Below are 20,239 nucleotides of genomic sequence, written 5' to 3' on the forward strand. Positions count from 1 at the left end.
ATCAGTGTAACGAGAGTTGCAGAGCTCTTTTCCATTCTAATCTTTGCGTAGCTGCAGTTGTCTGTAAAGATGCCTGATTATAAAGAAAATTTGAAAGCATTATCCTAATATTGTGAGCATATTTACGAATAAAAATAGATAATATCAAGAGAATTGTGACTTTTCTGAGACTTAACTAATTTTTATGCCCCAAAGAAATGTCTAAGGGTATTTTTGTTTAGGCATATGGAGCTGATACTAAACACGTTCAATCATCAGCAGTCGACGCTGCAGCGTGAACACTGTTAGGTCCAAAACACCGAGCAGTGAAACAGAAGTGATTAATAAACAGCCAGAAAGTATCATTTCAGGCAAATAAACTAGATATTTTTTTTTAGTTCTGACCACTTTTTGGCTCTGTGTATCATCCAACTTCACGTCGCCATGTTTATCTCTTCACAAAACTCACCGCCTTCATTCAAAGATTTCACCCTCGTCATGGTAAGTGACACATCTGCTCCATGGTTTCACTTTTAGGCAAAACTCCTCCACAGAAACTTAGTGCACTGTGCATTTTTCTAATGTGTAATTTACAAGACTTGCAGCTTTATTTGCAATAAACCGGTCCTCATAGATTTATGTCTCGCTTTTGTCTATCAGTAAAGTAAACTGGATGGAAGTTGTGCATACTTGACTTTCGTTCCGGATGTTTAATCGCAACATTTATTAAGACGAGGGCGGATATGTAATATCATTGGCTTGAAACTTGAGACAAAATACATTTTGGGATTCCTAAAAAATAAAATAAACCAATTTCGATTTACAAGAAATGATGAAGATGGCGTAGAATTAAAGTTCCACTTAGGAACTTTTAGTCTATGGTAGTGTGGTTTGGCGCCTCCTGTGGTCCTATCACTGTTGATTTGCCCTGAACTTTCTAATATCAGTATATCTCACAAGCAATTACAAACCCCTCACAGTATGTTTAGGGAAGCTTTTGAGTTGCTATAATCACACCAAAAACATTCTTATTGCTCAGTGTAGCTAATGTTTTGGTACATTTTGTGTCCGAAACTCTTATTTTTTCTTAGTATTATTTATTTATGTAATTAAAGTTCCATTTGACTTTGCAAAATCTATCACCTACAGCCTAAGTTTCATCCTCAGATTGCTTAGCCCTTGCAATTTACAGTCCAGACTCAAGACGTATGAGATGATTCAGTGTCCTCCTTTTTCCCCCCACAGCCAGTGGTTGCTGTTGGTAATGTGGGCCAGCTGGCTGTGGACCTCATAGTGTCCACGCTCAACATGAAAAGAGTGGGCCACATTCACACAGACTGTCTCATCCCAATGGCTGGGAACAACCCGTACACCACCTGCAGTGAAGACGCAAAGGAGCTACACACACCGGCAGAAGGTGATTTCTGGGTCTAAGAAACATAAATGGGGAACAATTTGGAAAGTGTTAATTCAGTTTTACATGTAATACCAACTTTTTGTTTTAGGATCATGGTTTGCTAACTTGAAAAAAGGGATGAGAGTTAAAAGCTATGCTTCTGCTCACTCCTTTTAGAATATGTAATTTACTTCTTTTGTTCTTCTTCTTTGTTTTGTTACTATTTGGCTTCATAAAATTTTCATTTATAAATTAGTTGTAGCTACGAAGTCATACACTATTGTATATTCAAAATAAATTACTGTAAAACAATTTAAAAAAAAAATAGAAGATGATTCAGACTATAAGTTATGAGGTACCTGCTATCTTTGATCTATACCATATTGACCCTAATAGAGTGGCAATATTTTTGTAATTTGAATCAATTGTGAGAGGTCATCCACAAAGTACTCCTGACAATCTATTATCTATATCTAATTCTCATTTAATATTTCTTTTTTTTCTCATCAACAGTGTTCACAGCAGCAGATCTGAAGTTAGCAGTTCTTCAAATCAGGGCACCGATAATTCAGGTAGTCTATTCATCATATTTATATTACAATTTGATCCATTTTTAACTGAGTTGTCAGATAGCGTTAAATTAGATTTTCTGCTAATGGACCTGCATTTTTACATTCATTCATTCATTTTTACTGTTGTTGTACTTTAGACAAAATCCAAAAAGTTCAGACAGCTGATTGTGTCTTGGATCAAAGCCAGTGGGTTCTCCAGGACTATCGTTTTGTCAAGCAGCCACGCCTACCAGAGGGACGACCAACAACTGCAAGGGTACCTAGCTTTGTACTTAATATGTGTCGTATTTCCCCTCTGATGTTACAGTCATGTCTTCTTACAAACCTGTCTTTGTTAGCACCCCTTTGAGGTACCTGGTCACTCCGTCTCTACTGAAGCAGAGTGCAGATGCTTTCAAGGAGCTCAGCTGGAGGGAGATGGAGCGAGTGCCAGCCTTTCCAGGGCTGACGGATGTCAATACAGAGCCATGCCTGTACATCCCTGGAGGAGGAATATCCAAAGGACTGTACACAGACAGGTACAAAGAAGTGATGGATGCATCAACCTGAAGGCAACTCCACACAGTATCATGAATAGGTTGAATTTCTTTTCTAAATTAATCCAGTGGAATAATAAAAAAAAACACTGTCACTGCTACTCTGCACTGTTTTAAATTTAGGACATTAAAAGAAATTAGCTCTAAGTTGTGTTCAGAGGCTTGACTATGTGTGTTAAATGTGCTCAGCTGTGCAGAGGATCTCCCCCTGGCTGTGCTGCTGCTCTTCTGTTCAGAGGGTGACAATATTCCAGACGCCTTCTCGCTTGTTAATCACCTGAACGACTGGCTCCATCTGCTGGACAGCCCTGTGAGTGACACACTTGAGTACACAGATTTAAACCTGGTTCATGCTTTTGTGTCAAATCAATGTTGAAGGTCCATGTGGCTCCATTCCTACGCACAAGCCTGCACATGTAACCTGACACACATGTCTCCTCTACTATGGGACTGCAAGCCCTCTGATTGGTGACTTGGCTTTTTGTGTTGTGTTTCCTGCATTTACAATATTTACAACAACAAGCAGAAAACAGCACAAAGGGAAACAAGCAATCTAGCAAGCATAGAAATCAGATTTCCTACCAGCTGTTGGGCAGAGTACTGCAAACACTTGGGACACAAGTATGTAGTTCCCTAAAACCGCATCAGCCCATCCCAGCTTAGAGTGAAAAACAGTGGTTACAAAGCCACTTTGTCTTACTACTACTTTTTCATACCCCCAAAAAAGTACTAGTAATAATTTTGATTTAACACAAATGAGTTTGAAATGACTGATAACTTAACCGTCAAATGTATTTATGTGTCTTACTCATTACTCTTTCAGAGCCAGGAGCCCAAAAAGTGGAAGATCCCAACTTCCTGGAGTCTCCTCTTTGGTGGCGGTATTCCTCCAGCACTGTTCTGATACTCACATCATGGTATTTTGTTTTAGCTATATTTAGCTCAGCTTCTGGGAAATGCCTGTGCTTCAAAACACGCTCGGATGTTTTCTTGGACATCTGTATTGGACAGAGCTCAGTGATATATTCACCAGTGAAAATCTGATCGGTGAAAGGATGATTGTTTTTGGTGCTCTAAGCTGATTATACCTGGGGTGAGGATCGAGGATGGGACACTTTGTGCTCCAAACTATGTAATGTGTTGAATTTACCTGGTCTGACAGACAGAAAATATGGTTTTAAACTGATCAGACAGAACCTGTCTACTGTTTTACAGTCATCCCAGCTCACTATGAACCTTATATGTAAAAAATAACATCTTATACAAGAAAAGATTTAGACAGGCACTTAAGAAGAATTATTGTGCACTGAGGGTATTGTTATATATTTTTTAATAAAAGATTGTTCCAAATGCTGTGTGAATTTATCTGGAATTATCAGGACTTATATTTTGATACGCTCAATAGACCCTGCCTCAGCCTGCTTGACTGAAAGTGGTTGGAAAAGTGCCATCCTGTATTCCTGGCAGGCCCATCCTCCTCGCTGTAATTTGATTCCTCTCTACATGTCACAGCTTACTTATTGGTAACAAGGAGACGGCATGCTGATTCATACTTTGACCCTGTAAGGCTTTTTCTGCAAAGTTGGTGGTTTTATTCCCTTATGTCTGCATTGTTTGTGGTGGTTTCTGTGTGAGCTGGCTGTGGGAGAGGAATGTCCTGACTTCAGTATCTAGTAGGAGTAAAGCTCCAGAGAAACCATAAAGTGAAGGCTTTATTCTGACATCAACAGCCAGCAAATTTCTCTCAGAACTAAAAGAAAAAAATCTGCATTACTAGTCTACAAAATCCACATTCAACCCAATATAAATACAATTTGAACATAAATTTGTTCTAACCTCTATGTAGGGCTGAACAATTAATCAAATTTAAACTGGCATCACAATGTAATACAATGAAATTTTCAAATCGCAAAGGCTGCAATAAAAAAAAAAAAAAGAATTTAAAAGTGCATTGACTTTAGTTTGTGTTTTTTTACTGATCAGAGATCAGTAAAAGTTTTATAGAATTAATATTCAAATATATGTTTACACAGTGTTTCTTTTTCATGTTATAAAAGTTTTCCACATGTTGACATATTTCAGTGGCTGAGCCAGAGAATTGGTCTTATTTACATTTCTGCACTGTATTTTGTGTGGGATCCATTGACGAGAGGATTCATATTTATTTTTTATTTCATTGTTTATACCAGGCCTGTCGTTCTGCAGTGCTTTGTTCCTTCTCTGATTTTATTTAGGGTAATTAATGATAATTTTACTGCGGGTCTATTAGGCATGAAGTTAAACCAATCAGTCAATATTCTACTGTGATTGTAATAGTTAAATCAAGATATGTTATTCGTGTCAATTCATGCTTCAATTAATCTAATTTCATCATTACATGTAGGCCTACCATACAGGAAAAAAAATGTATGTTGACAGCATCCCTTGTTGTGTTGGTCATACTATAGAGCGGTTTATTACTTGTGTTCAGTGAATAAGGTGAACTTAACAAAAAAAAAAAAAAAAAATCGCATGCTAAATAGCAGTCGCAATTTTGGTCTGAAACAATCGCAATTTGATTATTTTCCAAAATCGTTAAGCTCTACCTCTTTGTATTCTTTGCGTTAATTCAAAAGTTGGTCAACGGCCCTTTAAATTCGTCCTGAAATACGCCCAACCAACTCAACGAGCGTTAGCTTAGCTTACAGGCTGAAATTGGTAGTAGCCTTTCCCTGTTTAACAGTGGACGTTTCCTCTCTAGAGCTCAAGAGTTAACACCTTATTTTATGTAAATTAAAACCAAACCGTACTAAAAAAAAGGCAGCCATTGAAGAACTGTTATGTATGTTTCAAAGCACTTCTTTACTGGGGGGCAGCTAACTCCACTTAGCACTCTTTATTTGATTTAGCTGCTGCTAGCCGCCTAGCAACTGCTAATAGCCAGAAAGAGTGGCACAAGTGTTTTCTGCTTTAACACTGGTGTTTTGGTACTAACAAAACACAATGTTCATAGTAGTTATTTCATTTATTTTTATCTGTCTAGTTTATGGCTATTATGTTGACTCAAGCTTTATGACAAGCTTAGCTAAGCTAGCCAGCAGCTGGCTGTCGCTTAATGGACAAACAGTCAGTTGTAGGATAGCTATCTCATAATCTTGACGGTCTAAGACAGTTAAGTTCTCTCCCCTCCAAAAAGAGCCGAGACAGGTTGTTATGCAAACTAGACAATACCAGTTTTATTTGAAGATTACACACTTAAAGAGAGAGAAACTTAAGACAAAGTCATTTCAAAGAACTCATCAAATTAACTTTTCTACTGTTACCAAATATGTAACATTGTCATCCATCCTTTTCTTTTTCATACAAGCAAAAATATCTCTTTACACATCTTTTAAAAAGAACATTATGTACATCATGAAAAACATTACATGCCACTGAATTTCTCATGTAGGAGGAGGCAGTGCTTTGATAAACCACTCTCTTCCATCTTTGTGAAAATGTTCAAGTAATCTTTTATAAAAAATATTTTTATTTCAGCCTCTGAAAAAAGGTTACCTAAAAATACATATATGAACAGCATTATAAATTGGCAATGCATAGCCCCTATTATCACTTTTGATTTCTTAAATGCAAAGAAGCATAGAATGATGAAGCTGCAAGCAATAAACGTAAAGCAAAGTAAGATTTGTGACTTGAGAAGCAGCACAGGTTTTGACTGAGGGATAAAGCGCTGGTGTGTTTATCTGATAAAATGTGCTCTCTTCAAAGAATGTCAGAGTGTCGGCTGTAAACAGTTTAGAGAGGATGAGGGATTTGGGAGAGCTGTGAAGAGGACTAAGGCGGATTTAGGAGTAACTTGCTCCTAATAAGAGGAAAACAAGGGAGGTGTGGGGTGGCTGAAAAAATGCTACTTAGCTGGGATTAAAAAAAAAAAGCTAGGAGAGAAGACAGCTGGCTGTCGAGGTGGAGGAGAGGACGAGGGGACAGAGGTTGGGAGAGAGCTGGAGTTCCCTGCCGAAGTTTGCTTTGCTGCAAGAGCTGGCGGTGCGTGGCTGGCCACAGGAGTAGGTGGTTAGCAGTCGCTGGTTTTCGCCCTGTCTCGAAAACACAAGGTAAAAGTTCAAACACTTTTTTTGCTCTGATAACATTTTAAATTAAAACCACAAATGGCAAAAATGCATTAATAAAGCTGTAAGGCATTACATCATCTTTGATCACTTTCATAGCAATGTTAGGTTCATATTCAGCAGCCAAAAATTTAAAGCAAGACACACTTTGTTAACTGTAATCTCAATTTCTCTAAATTGGTATGTTGTTGCATTAAATTTGATTATCTGTGAGCAAAGAAGCACATTAAAAAACAATGTGTAGGGTTTTTTCAAGGATTTGCAATGGAGAGGGAGTCATCATTTTTGCTGTTGGGTCATTTTCAATCTTAAATATCTTAATGAAATCCAGACTAACCTGGCATTTGCTGCTTGAAAAGGCAAAAGCACGACTCATTCAGTTTGAAACGCATACAACTAGAAATCACACTGCTATGCTAATATCCACAAGGACTGCTGACACCTCATGAAACAACTCAACACAGTTACAAACATCAGCAAAACCAGAAGAACATGCGACAAACCTTAAAGGCACAGTGTGCAGAAATGGAAATATTCTGTTAAAGCCTGGTCAGGTTTTAGATTTAATGTAAGTTGCATAGCACAGATAAGAGCCCTGCAATATTCCAACCCAACAAAACATTTCAGAGCTACACCAACCATAAACCACAAATGTACACACATCTCACTAACACCATGCTAGAGTGCAGCCAAAATTAACCAGTCTCCAAAACCACACGAGCAAAGCAAATCACAAAAACAAGAAGAAAACCTCAACCGAAACTAAAACACGGCAGACACCAGGCACACACACACACACACCTCTGAGTACAAGAGTGGGTGTTTTTTTTCTTTTTTAAACTTCGTCCTCTAAATGCTCTCTCCGTGGTTGTTGTTGCTGCCACAGAAGGGGGTAAAGACACACTGCCCCCCTCTGGACAGGCCAGCTCTTGTCATGTGCAGCAAATGCAGCCTAGACTGTCCAAGGAGAACCACAACAGCAGAGTAAGACCTCGTCAGAAACAGTAATGGTTGCTGTCACCTTGAGGCCCAGCTTACTGGAACAACACTGACATGTCACACAACAAAGGACGACTTCTCAGAAATGAGTGAGCGAGCCGTTTTCAGAAGGCGCACAGTCATCAGAAATAAGTGCTCCATCAGGTCTGTCCTGGCTTCATGAGAGCATGAAGTAGATGACGGTTAGTCGCACTAGATGCTCCACACTGAATGATTGAGATATTTTACAAGGAAAGAAGTAAAAATAAAAAGAAACTGAAGCTGCAGCTGTCTATTAAGTGTAACTTCTGCCATTAGGTCGCTGAGTCATGCATAATAAGGAAAGACTCCACTCATTGGAAGAACTGAAGCTAAACACTGACTCATGTAGGTTTCATCTGTGACTTTTCTCTCTTCTGGGATCAGATTTGTGGTGTAAAATGCTTCCCTTCATTTCTGCCAGTATGCAACTAGAAAACGTATCAAGAAACAGCACCTCTAGTACAACCCTTAGCTTAAGATCTGATTAGATGTTTTCAGTGGCATGACTTGGACAAAGTGGGATTGTGATATTGCATAACTAAAAGAAACTAAGATCCACCCAAAATAAAAAAGCAGTGATCACCTTTTTCTCTTCTTCTCTGAGTCATTTGTCCTGGGCTTGCTTTGGGGTGTTTTGGCTGAGGCTGATTTGGAGATGCTGTCTTCTCTGCGTCGTTTGCTGCACGAAAGAAAGAAAAGTACAAACCGACATTATAACACGGATGATAACATGGAAAAAAAGAGAACACAAAGTTTCTATACTACCAAATTTAAGAGAAACTTAACTTGCTGCCTTCATGGTTTCATTTTCTCGTATTATTTATGTGCTGGTGTGCTGGAGTTACCTCTATCTTATTTTCCAAAAAAGCTTTAAAATGATGTGAAATAAAACTTTTATTTTGTTAAACTTAAACAAAAATATTTTTTTGCTTCCACTGTCTTTTATTATACCTCATTCCTAAGAAATCATCTCTCCCTCTTCCCTCCTGCGTTCCTTTTTGTCTTCATTAAATACTTTTATCATTTATCTCAGATCATCGAGCTTTATTGCATGCATTCTTTTAATCCTTTGTTGAACAAACAAGTCATTGGACAATGATTGTTGTAAAGACCTGGATTTAAGCGGATTAGCGGGGATGGCCAGAAGGACTGGGTGGGTGGGGGTTGTGTGTTAAGACAGATGGAAAATTGTTGGGAAATGTTAATCTGTTTAATAATGTTTCTGTCTGATGAAAGGTGGACTTTCAGTCCCAAAATATTCTGTAACCTTATGTGTAATGAGTTTTTATTGAAACATATATAAAAAATGTTAAAAATGTTAATTTAGAGTTAAATAACATGAGAAATTCTCAGGAATATTTCAGCATTTGTTTTCTCAATGCAGCCATGACTGCAGAAACAAGACGATCACTTTCACATCTTGTGTCATGTATCTCTTGTATGTTGTGTGTTTCTCTGTTGACTCACTTTGCTGTGCTGCCATCCAGCTCCTGCTCCGTGCAGGCGGACTGCGCAGGTGCTTTTTCATCCTGTCTGTAGTCCCCGCCTTCCTCAGGCTGACTCCCCCGCTGGCTCCCGTTGCATCGCTCTGTTTGACACCTGCTCTGAGGTTGAGTTGATGGGGGCGAGTCAGATGTGGGTTCCTGATCTTCCCTGGACAACTCCCGCCACTGATTCTACGCAGGAACAGCAAACACAGCAAAAAGTGGAAGCTAGTTCAGTCACAAGTGTTATTCTTATTTACAATAAAAAGAACTAATATGAGTAGGCATATCAAAGACTGTAGACATGCTGAGTATAAGCCTATATTTTTGCAGAGTTACAGGATTGAGAAATGCTTCTTTAGCTTTTGTTTTCCCATCATTACTGACAAAAGTCAAGAGCTGAGAACAGCTCCTCCTACAAGTGCCAACACAGAGGATAGGAGAGAAAATATGATCACAGTGAGATAAAATTTCACTTTCAGTCTCGGTTTCCTAGGGTGGAAGCTGTCAAATCACACCGAAAGTTGTGTGCAGATCATATCCACGCATCTTCCTTTTATAAGAGAGTGAGTAGCAGAATTGTTTGTGGTGATATTGTGCCGCTACCTGCAGACGAGACGAGTCTCCTTTAATGTACTTGGCTCCCTCCAGGACAGCCATGTAGGAGAAGCGTAGCTGGTCTGGTGTCTGGATCAGGCCCATGCGGTACTTCCTCATGTCCAACAGGATGCTTTTGATGTCCACAGAAGAGGAGTCCTTCCTCTTTTCCATCTGCACGAGACAGTAATGCAAATCAGCTCACTAAAACAGGATGGACTTAGCTGTTTGCTCGACACGTTGTGACTCATGCTCGTTGTGTTTTGATGGGAAACTCAAGCTGTGTGCATTCCTAAACAATTACACATCGCCAGTCTGTGACAACAGGTTCTGTGTTATCTATTATCAATCTGTACATGACTATATTTTTCAGAGTTGTAGAACAACTTCTCATAATCAGCTGTAAAAAAGGACTTTCAAAGCAAACCTAGTTTGTCTGGATTGTCGCCGATATATAAATGAGCCAAAATACAAATTAAAGGTTAATGCTGGACTCAGAGGATGTACTCACCAGAATCATACATGTGTCAACTAATGAAAAAGTTCCTGAGCGACCGATTCCAGCGCTGCAGTGCACCACAGCTGGACCATGGTCCACCTCCAATGCTCCTGACTCTCGCACTTTGAAAAGGAAGTTTAGGAAGGACGCCGGGGAGTCTGGGACACCAAAGTCAGGCCACGTGGTGTAATGAAAGTGATGGATTTCTCTCTTCTCTCCTGTCTGTGAAAGCAGAAAAACAGAGGCCAGGTCAGGAAGATCAGAACCTGTTAATGTGACTTTTATTACTCTTACAGTTACTGCAGAAGATTTTGGCTGAATCTAGCGACCACTCCCAGCAGTTTCACTTACTTTAGTGCTGGTTCTTAAAACTTTATATATGAAACCACAAACCATCCCACTTCTCTTGAAACATAAGTTTTAATAGCCTATATTAAAATATTTGAAATAAATGAGTTTTAGCTTCTCAATTTGAAAAAAAAAGTATAAGATTGATTACAGAAATGATCAGTTTAATGGATTTTTTTAATAGTTGTGTGCAACTGAAACAGTTTCCCCTTCTTCTTCTTGTGAATTAAATCATTTTTATTGAAACAAGGATGTTTTCAGAAGCCTCAAACAGTAGAGACACATGTGATGCTCTGGCTTACACTCAAATTCTGCAGCTCCAGAACCCGGGTGGTGTAGTACGACTTTGTGTCTTCTGATAACAGTGTGACCAAGAATCGCGTGTCTCTGAAGGCCATCTCCCTCTCTTCAGGCGAAGGCCAGTACTGGGCACACTTTTCCTGGCACAGTAAAAGAAAGCAGTTCTAGTCAGAGTCATCAAAAGAAGTACAACACCTTACAAAGAAAGGCATGTGATGAAAAGGCGAGGAAGTCTGATTGGCCTTGAGCTAAAGCAGCTGATGCCCAACAGGACATTTTATTTGACACGGCTGTAAATTGAAACAAGATTGTACAACTGCAAAAATATGACCCATTACATGTGGAATTAAAACACTTATTGTTCCTGCATACATCAACTCGCTCTGACATTACTTAAACTTCCACAACCACAATTTTGAACTCATTTCAAAACTTCATTGGCTTAACTCCTGTTCCAAACCCTAACCCTCATTCTGTATTTATATCAAAATAAAGTCTGGATGGTTACTGAAAGAACGCTGAGGACAAGTTTACACTTCCTGATGTCTGGCGCCCACACCTACATCAGTCTACTTGGTCCCACTCACCCACACGCTAAGCTGTTTTTGACAGTGATGGCAGTAACAGCAGGTTCCTTTTACATAACCTTTGTTGACACATGCACCAAAATGCATGCAAATCAGTGAAGTCAGGGTGTTTCTCTTATAAACAGAAGCTACAGTTATCTAGGCTAACCTGTGATAAGTCGTCTGCTCTGACATTTCATAAGTTTCTATTTCTCACACACCCACTGCTAAGGTTAGAAGTCAAACTGTAACTCCTGTTAGTCTTACAGATTTACTCACCACACATTAATAATCTCACTAAAATAATAGCACAGTCACTATTTTAGTCAATTGCCTGAAGTTGCCAAAATATCATTCACAGTCTTATCATTGTATTAAAGGATAAGTTCGGTTTATACAGCTTTTACATTGTTTATAGAATGAAGTAGAACAAAATACTCACCCAGAAGGCTTTCCTGATCCAAGCAGTGCTTCGGGAGATATTTAGATCCAAAATCATGCAGCGGACGTCCGTATGATGGGATCCATCGGGGCACAGACAGCGCCGCTCCTAAAACCGCATTAATTGTCCAAAAACTTGTGTTTTTCACCAATATTCCATCATGGTCCGCTCCGGGTCACTCCAGACAGCGCTGTGTGGCTGTACTGACCTCTGAACTCACAAAGACTTTATTTACGTTTGTCCCTCCGCGCATGCGCAGTAGTCTCTGGAGAGCTTACTCCACTTCCTCCTTTCTTTAAGATCGTCATCTATTAACTCTGGCTCAAAACTGTACTGTACCCATCATATTCAAAGTTCTCCTCCACAACATCTTCATCAGATAGATATTTGTCCATTTTACACAAAACTGGAAGAAGAAAGTCGTCATATAGCCTGACATTTTCCCCTGAAACAATGAGCCGCACTGCACATGCGCGGAGGGGCAAATGTAAACAAAGTCTTTGTGAGTTCAGAGGTCATTACAGCCACACAACGCTGTCTGGAGTGACACAGACTGCAGCAGAGGACTAACCCGGAGCGGACCATGATCGAATATTGGTGAAAAACACAAATTTTTAGACGATTAATGCAGTTTTAGGAGCGGCGCTGTCTATGCCCAGATGGATCCCATTATACGGATGTCCGCTGCACGATTTTGGATCTACATATCTCCCGAAGCACTGCTTGGATCAGGAAAGCCTTCTGGGTGAGTATTTTGTTCTACTTCATTCTATAAACAATGTAAAAGCTGTATTAACCAAACTTGTCCTTTAAGGAATAAAGAATGTTAAATTAATACTGTTGTTAGATTGGATCAGTATTAGGATGGATCAAGAACCCATGAAAAAACATAAAAAGGGCAAAATTATATCTGAAAACTCATTAACAAAGCATCATTTGTTTTGAACTTGTGATTATTAACCACATCATTACTTCAATTCACTACTCCAAACATGCGGCCAAATATTGTGAACAAAACAGCACAGTGAATTGTAAAGGGTAGATAACCTTCTCAATAAACAGGAGTTTCCTTTTTTTCATATTTTGTAGGGCTTTGCTCTTTTGTGTAAAACATGTTAAACTAAACAAATGTTATGGTAATGATTTATTATTATTATTATTACAACTCTGCAGTCTTGCAAAACTCCTGTCCCGATTCCAGCCCCTCTTGATAAACCTGTCATAATATTTGGATGCTTAACTTCTTTTCAGAAACCGGTGAGATTTCTGTACATTTTGCGGCAAAATGCTGCTTTCTCATCACTAAGAATGAGATAGGATAAAGCCTTTGAAAGCTGTCCGAGCTCTGCTAGTTCAAGTATCACTAAAACTTCATAGACAACACTAGCTGTCACAAAGTTCAGTGAGGAACTTCTCGTATTAAAAAAAAAGAAGAAAAAGAAACAAAAGTGAAGTCAAATTAGCAAACCACAAGATAACAACTACTGGATCAAGAGTCGAGTATCTTTGCTCTAAACAGCCAACCCTCACCACCTCCATGTGATTCCCACAGTAAATAGACAATGGCCAGACAATTGTTGTATAACCATTTTAAAACAACTCCTCTTTAATTCAAAGGAGGGCCCACATTATATATCCTCATATCAAACTAGAGCACAAACTTCTGCTTTCAAGAAAATAGAAATATTGAATGTCATGGCCAAGCCGGAGCCTCTCCAGCTGCTTCATCTAGGAAGAGAAAGATCACAGATGCTCAACGAAAGAGACAGAGCATCAGTTTATAAGTGTGTGTGTGACTGTATGTGCGTGTGTGTGTGTGTGTGTGTGTGTGTTTAATCGGCATGTTGTAGGATCACATGAAGTACAAAGAGTTGGGCTGCATCCCGGTTCCCTCCCATAAATCTGTGAGCACATTATCAAAACACTGAATTCCCGTTATCCTGCTTAGAGGCGAGGGAAGCTTCACAGTAGAGCATTAAACAGAAATCAGGATTAATCAACAAGCTGCTTAAGTTATTTCACACACTCTGCACGCTGTAAACTTTAACTGTGTGTGTGTTTAGTCTTTCTGCAGTCCCTGTGTGTGTATGTGTGTGTTTTTTTTTTACTTACCGAGCCTTTCTCGATGACTCTATTGAGCATGATTACTGCTTTGGTTTTCTGCTCCCAGATCATGAGCCAGAAGTGTCCGCATGTGTTCCTGAGGGGCCCCTGATAGCAACAAAGACACACACACACACACACACACACACACACACACACACACACACACACACACACACACACACACACACACACACACACACACACACACACTTTGTTGGGAATGGCTCTAATAGGATAGCATAAAGTCATTTACAAAGACAATGTGTGTAATCTCCTCTGCACAAACAATACCATGGGAGCCAACCTGAGCTGAGCGTTGGGCTGAGGGTTGTTGTTAATATGATAATTACGCAGAGGCTGATAGCAAAACTTGATGTAAAGGTCAGGGCTGATAAAGGTTAACGTGTGGTTGAGTTGAGAAAATTGCACTCTGTGAGGTTACGATGAATTTAAGTATCATAAAGGTCGAGGAAACAATGAGACGCTGTCAGCAGTGTAATGGTATCTCAGTCTGTTGTCATATAAATTAGCATGCTGCTAAACTGATAAATTAGCAAACTTTAATGTGGCGATGAACTCGTGGAGCACAGTCATGGCGTGCTGAGCAACATGTGCAGTGAGAATCAGGGGAGGGAGCAGAAACAGTATCAGATTTTTAACAGATAAACTCGCTTATTCAGATTAATGAAATAAATGGTAACTGGAATTTAACTGGAAATGTCAATTATGTTGTTAGGTCTCATAAAAGAAACTCAATTCTTAAGAAAGCAGCTTTGTTTTCATAGGTTTTTAAAAAGACATAAAATAAACCATTTTGATCCAACAAACATCAGAACGAAGCAGCTGACTGGGATCAAACTGTAGCTTTGGTTTTCCTCTGGGGCATGAAGAAACCAATAAACAGAAACAAGGATCCAACAAGGCTCGTATGAAAACAGGAGTTTTATCCTCTTCTACAAGACTTCAGTTCAGTGACCTTTATCAGCTTTAATGACTCTGCTGTGAAAATCACAATGATCAAAACCGACTGTTGTGGTCTGTTAAACCCTCTGACATGTGCATGAACTCACACACACACAATGGCTGTAAGCAGAGACGGACTGATTTATGGATCTGTCGATTAGTAAAGCCAATTCAAGTCATCAGGAATGGCTGACGCCTACGCTCAGGAGACCAATGTCACCACCAGCTTTTTTAAATGAGAACAGGTTTCTCCCATCCTTAACGACAGCATGTTAACACTGTAAAGAGAATCACTCATGTCCAGAAATCTAAAGCCTGGCTCACACTACAGGATTTTAAAAATTTTAAAAGATTCTGAAATCGGGTTGTATCTCACATAGAGCCCGCCCGATTAATTGGTTGGGCCGATTAATCGGGCTGATTAATCAGGCCGATTAATCGACATCAGCCAAAATGTAGCCGAATATAAAAAATTTTTGCTCAGCGGAGATTCTGTCACTCCTGCTCCTGTGTGTCTGTGTGTTGGGCTGCACACTGCCCGAGTGCCCGCCCCCTCCATCCACCATTATCTAATGTAAGACTATAGAATGACGTTTTAACATCGTGTAAGTTGCTTTTTTGTGAGATAAACAAAGATAAATGGTACCGTTATTTCACACGTCCACCATTATCTAATGTAAGACTATAATTTGGCATTTCAACGTCGTGTTAGTTGCTCAATGTGTGTTTACATTTTTTATTTTTTTTATACTTGCTGTGTTTAAAGTTTGACTGATATATTCAAGGTGTTTACAGTTTGACTTCTTTATTTATTATTGTGTTTACAGCTTGTTCTTATTTACCATTGGTTTACACTACAGTTCCTATGTTGACAGTTTTATAGTTAAAGTTCCTAGTTTTAATTCAAGTGTTCTGTCTCTGTCTTGAATCATATGGGAATTATAATGATTTGTGATTATATACAGTATACATCCCGTGTATCTATGAATTTATTATATATATCAGCCGATATATCGGCTATCCCTTGATATATCGGATATCCCTTGATATATCAGATATCGGCCGATATATTGGATATTGGCTTTTTTTTGCCCCCAGTATCGGTATCTGCATCTGCCCCAAAAATCCCATATCGGTCGGGTTCTAATCTCACACATAAGGAGAATCTTCACAGAACATCTTCTCTTAAATCTTAAGCACGCACTAACTACAAGATTTGAAAATACCGACCACCACACACTACAGAATTTCCCCAAGATTATTTGACCAGAGAGAGTGATGGATCACATTTGCTCAGTTGTTTGATCTGAGGTTTTTAGCGCACTGGTGGGACAGGAGGAGAGAGAAGCGGAGCTGTCTGAAGCGGTGCCTTTCATCCATTACGCGCACGCAGAGGGACAGAGGTGAAACTGTTGCTGTATCAGCCAATAATGGCATGATCTCACACCGATCACTGATAAAACAACAGTTTGCTACTGTATGAAAATTGTGTGGTTATGTGTTATTTTTAAAGGCATTATTGGACTGGCTCGAGTGGGCCAGTGGAGCGCGCAGTCAGCTGACCCAGAGCCTTTCAGTTTCACTTTGAACCTGCGTTTGTTGTCTGTTGTCCGTGGGGCACTTTCTAATTGTCTGTTGTCATCCTCAGTGACAATGAATGTTGTAATCATCCAGATAAATATCAAACATGTTTGAAAATTATCGGGGCGGCTCCGACGAGTTTTTGAGATGATCGTGGGGCTAAAGATTCATCTGTCAACTGCTCACACTAGAAGATAATCTTGGCCGAACGTCGGGGCCGATTTTAGTCCCCAACGTTCTTCCCCGATTGTCGGGGGGACCAAATCTGGGTTAAATCGGGGCGAGAATCCTGTAGTGTGAGCCAGGCTTAAAGCAGTGGTTCAAATCAAAAGGTGCAGTTTGAACCTCAGATACAGAATATCAGAATATACATACAAATGTATATAAAACAAGTTAAATGCTACAGTAACAATGACCAGCAGGTGGCGTTGTAAAAGTTCCCTTTCACATTCTTTTAGCTTTATTTGAACTAAAACCAAAAAGTGCAAGGTTTCAAGAAACAGGAAATAATGGAGACGAGCTCCTGAGAGCTTGTTTCAAGACACTCAGAGAGCCTCTGAGAGAGGGAGCCTCTGCATACCGTGAAATAGAACAGTGTTGCTCAGCATTGCAGGGCATTATCGCCGCCCACTGTTCTGGAGTGTTAAAAGACGGCACGCCATTGGGAAAGATGCCCGTCAAAACAGAAGCGTAGGAATTTTACACAGAAATTAATTTTTACGTTTTCCCAGGCATAAGTCTACGACCCACCAGCTGAGAAAAACTGATCTAAGCATTGCCAAGTGTATTTCTTCATACTAATAAAAAATACATCTAAAGCATGTTACTGGCTTAGAAAAATAAAATAATATAAAAATGCCCTTTAATTTTTCTTTTCATCTTTTTTCACACAAACATTTGCCTTACATTTGTTATTTTTTAATGATTCCAGAAGGCTGCAGAGAAATCAAGAAGTTCCTTGTAGCAGTATTTTCCCCTGCCAAACATTTTTCAGTCTATATAACTTTAACGCACAAACTTTCATTCAAGTCCATTATTATTATTATTATTATTATTATTATCATTATTATTATTATTATTGTTGCTAAAAAGTAATGCTTTACCAAATGAAAAAGAAAAAAACTTTCATCCAGGTTTCTTGTAAAAGTCAAATGCACTCTGTGACACTCTGCTGTGTGGAACATGTAAAATAGCTACAACTGTAACAGAGGCCTCCAGATAAGCGTGAACTCATCAGAGTACTCATTCTGACTCCTCCGCGGGGGTTTGAGTTAGATCAAGCACCCTTATCAGTCGGTGGCTTCAGAGACTTAAAAAAAAAGAAAGGAAACCACTGTATATCTGAAGACTGAGAAGCACTGACTGACGTTAGAATTTTAATTTTTACTTCTTAAATACTCAAGTATTACCTGTATATTGAGAAAAAAAATGTGAAAAAGGTAAAAAATTTACTTTTAAGGAGATTAAACTACACAACATGCTCATGATCATACTGGCCCCTTATTCATAAAAACCAACAAAACGTTCTTCTCATGCCATCTTTAAGGTTTAATGACACAACACATTAAGTCAGCACGCAGCGTGGAAAATGGAACTGTTTATTCTGATGGACCCACAACAACCTTTTTTTTTTCCTGTAACAGTCTGTCTGTCATTAGATTTCAGATAACTAATTGACTTGTGTAGGGACCTTTAGGAATGTTGGACTTTGTGTTTGGCTACTTACTTCTGTCAAAAATTGTAGATTTTCTGGTTAATTTAAAGGACATGTTTAGACCTAGTATTGTCCATTGAATTATAAATATATCTGGACCTTTGAGAATATTTGGTTTGATTTATTTTATCATTAGTTTGCTTTCTTTACAAGTTGGACTTTTTGTCTGCAAAGAAAAAGCAACCTGAAGCTTCATATGGATAATTCATTTGATTAAAAAAAAAACAAAAAAACAAACAAACTCAGTACCTTAATTACAAAACGTCACATGTGCATTCTTTTACCCACTGTAATAAAACATCTTCGACATACCTGTGTCAATATGTAACTTCTCTGGGCTTCCTCCATCACCACAAGGCTCGCATTAATGTAGTCATTTTCTAAGTTCTCCAGCTTCACTCGGCTGTGATCGACTGTGTGTAAATAAATACATAAAGATAAGTTTATAACTGACAGATACTTACGCTTCAAAGAACTGTGAGTAAAAAAAAGAAAAAAACAGAATGTTACCTACATGGACTGACATCTCTGTATCTGTTTCTGTTGCGATTCTCTGGATACTTTGCCACTCTGTAGGAGCATTCGTGGGACTGATTTCTAATTTCCTGGAAACAAAATTATATTCAAAGCGATAAATAATCACGCGCAAGACACCCAAGTATGACAGTGATTATAGCGCCACATTACAAGGGGTTTAATCCCACCGCTTGCCCTTTAATATGAGAATCATAAACTGGAGTTACAAACTTCATACAACAGTTTTCCAACTAACTGAACACATACTCTCAGCCCTGAACATAACATAGACTCATATAAAGTCCTACTGTGAACAATAAAGTTATACACGGATCTTAAAGGTTAAAAAGGGTTATGTGTAACTAGGTATGTATTGACAAGTGGTTATAAGTAACATATCCTTCAGGTTAAGGAATATAATCAGTGAATTTATATTTTTATAAGACTAACTCATATCTATTTCGTATTGCTATGTAAACACAGTAAGCAACAATAAGTTGTATAACAGCACATTGCATGCTATGGAAATTTAGACAGAGTCAAGGATGAGTTTTTAATGTGTATGTCGGAATACAAAAAAAGACATTTGAATGGATGATTGTTCATCAATTAATCAAGGAGGAAGGATAGGAATTTGTCATTTTTACTTATTGTTGGATGTAAAGTAATTAAAATTAATGATGTAACTCTTTGCATCGTTTGAAAAAAAAAAAATGTTTCTTCTGCTTTGATTTTTGTCGTCTGTAGATTGTTTCGGTTTATTTTTCCTTTTGCATGTTCGAAATAAACAATTTCGGTTAATTTGAATACTTTTATAATTCAGCCTTACAATGCGTGCAAAAAATAAACAAAACAAAACCGAAACACAAAAGAGGGAAACCGTTCAGAAAACAAAACTGAAATGAAGTTTTATATTAGGTATCAATAGGTAAGTATGAAGCGCCACACTTAATGGTGTGGTAAAGGTGTTAACATGTTAAACTGGGCACACATTACATGTCCTGACTGTTCTATTTGTGTTAGCTCTATGCTAACTACGCTAACAGACTTACATGGTAGAGTTTCTGCCACCGGGCCTCTGAATTTATGTCTCCAAACTCCTGGTCCATTGTCACCGTGCCACTGTCAGTCTTTAGAAACCAAGGTCAGAGTTAGTTGTCAGACTTTCTACCTCATTACTTTCTTCGGGCTAGAGAAGCTTTAGGTGACGGTTTGTTACTTCCCTACGCTCGCGAGCTCTCGCTGAATGTTTGTCCGTTATCTCTGAACAAGTTACCAGTGCGCATGTGCTGGAGGGGTCCTTCAGTCGCTGTCAAACCAAAGAGCACAAAGATATTGAGTGAACAAAGAGATATCACACGTCTGTCGATCCATAAGCATATTATTTCCCCAGAATTTCAACAAAACAACTGTGGATATTTATCTGTTTTCCAGGAAATTTAAATATATTTTTAAATCTTAGGTGTTGCGAAGAGCTATTTTAAATTCATTTATCGAAAAACCCTAATTAGATG

The 20,239-nt window shown here is 38.8% G+C and overlaps 2 protein-coding genes across 2 annotated transcripts; one reads left to right on the plus strand and one right to left on the minus strand.

Moving 5' to 3' along the window:
- Positions 1 to 246: 246 nt before the first annotated feature.
- Positions 247 to 3,833, plus strand: psmg2 (proteasome (prosome, macropain) assembly chaperone 2). The gene is made up of 7 exons (XM_074687041.1): positions 247 to 480; positions 1,225 to 1,396; positions 1,889 to 1,947; positions 2,085 to 2,203; positions 2,286 to 2,465; positions 2,673 to 2,793; positions 3,307 to 3,833. Exons 1-7 carry the CDS (start codon positions 424 to 426, stop codon positions 3,385 to 3,387), a joined length of 789 nt encoding a protein of 262 aa, XP_074543142.1. The 5' UTR covers positions 247 to 423; the 3' UTR covers positions 3,388 to 3,833.
- A 1,837-nt stretch (positions 3,834 to 5,670) lies between these two features.
- ptpn2b (protein tyrosine phosphatase non-receptor type 2b) lies at positions 5,671 to 20,021 on the minus strand. Its single transcript, XM_074687611.1, has 10 exons — positions 19,778 to 20,021; positions 18,724 to 18,814; positions 18,522 to 18,622; positions 13,958 to 14,056; positions 10,840 to 10,977; positions 10,202 to 10,411; positions 9,700 to 9,864; positions 9,077 to 9,285; positions 8,193 to 8,288; positions 5,671 to 6,556 (listed from the first exon to the last, which is right to left on the minus strand). Exons 1-10 carry the CDS (start codon positions 19,832 to 19,834, stop codon positions 6,535 to 6,537), a joined length of 1,188 nt encoding a protein of 395 aa, XP_074543712.1. The 5' UTR covers positions 19,835 to 20,021; the 3' UTR covers positions 5,671 to 6,534.
- Positions 20,022 to 20,239: the final 218 nt, after the last annotated feature.

Source organism: Halichoeres trimaculatus, unplaced genomic scaffold, assembly GCF_033239565.1.
Source record: "Halichoeres trimaculatus isolate MK-OKI-2021-1 unplaced genomic scaffold, fHalTri1.1 fHalTri1_scaffold_14, whole genome shotgun sequence".
NCBI classification, from domain to species: domain Eukaryota; kingdom Metazoa; phylum Chordata; class Actinopteri; order Labriformes; family Labridae; genus Halichoeres; species Halichoeres trimaculatus.

Bases quoted from the DNA above. Each gene is read 5' to 3' on its own strand.
- psmg2 (XM_074687041.1), top strand. From the start codon at position 424: ATGTTTATCTCTTCACAAAACTCACCGCCTTCATTCAAAGATTTCACC. The intron at 481-1,224 runs GTAAGTGACACA...TTCCCCCCACAG, and splicing joins AAGATTTCACCCTCGTCATG to CCAGTGGTTGCTGTTGGTAA. The intron at 2,204-2,285 runs GTACCTAGCTTT...TGTCTTTGTTAG, and splicing joins GACGACCAACAACTGCAAGG to CACCCCTTTGAGGTACCTGG.
- ptpn2b (XM_074687611.1), bottom strand. From the start codon at position 19,834: ATGGACCAGGAGTTTGGAGACATAAATTCAGAGGCCCGGTGGCAGAAA. The intron at 14,057-18,521 runs GTATGTCGAAGA...TGTTGCTATCAG, and splicing joins GAAGTTACATATTGACACAG to GGGCCCCTCAGGAACACATG. The intron at 9,865-10,201 runs GTGAGTACATCC...TGTCTCGTGCAG, and splicing joins TTGACACATGTATGATTCTG to ATGGAAAAGAGGAAGGACTC.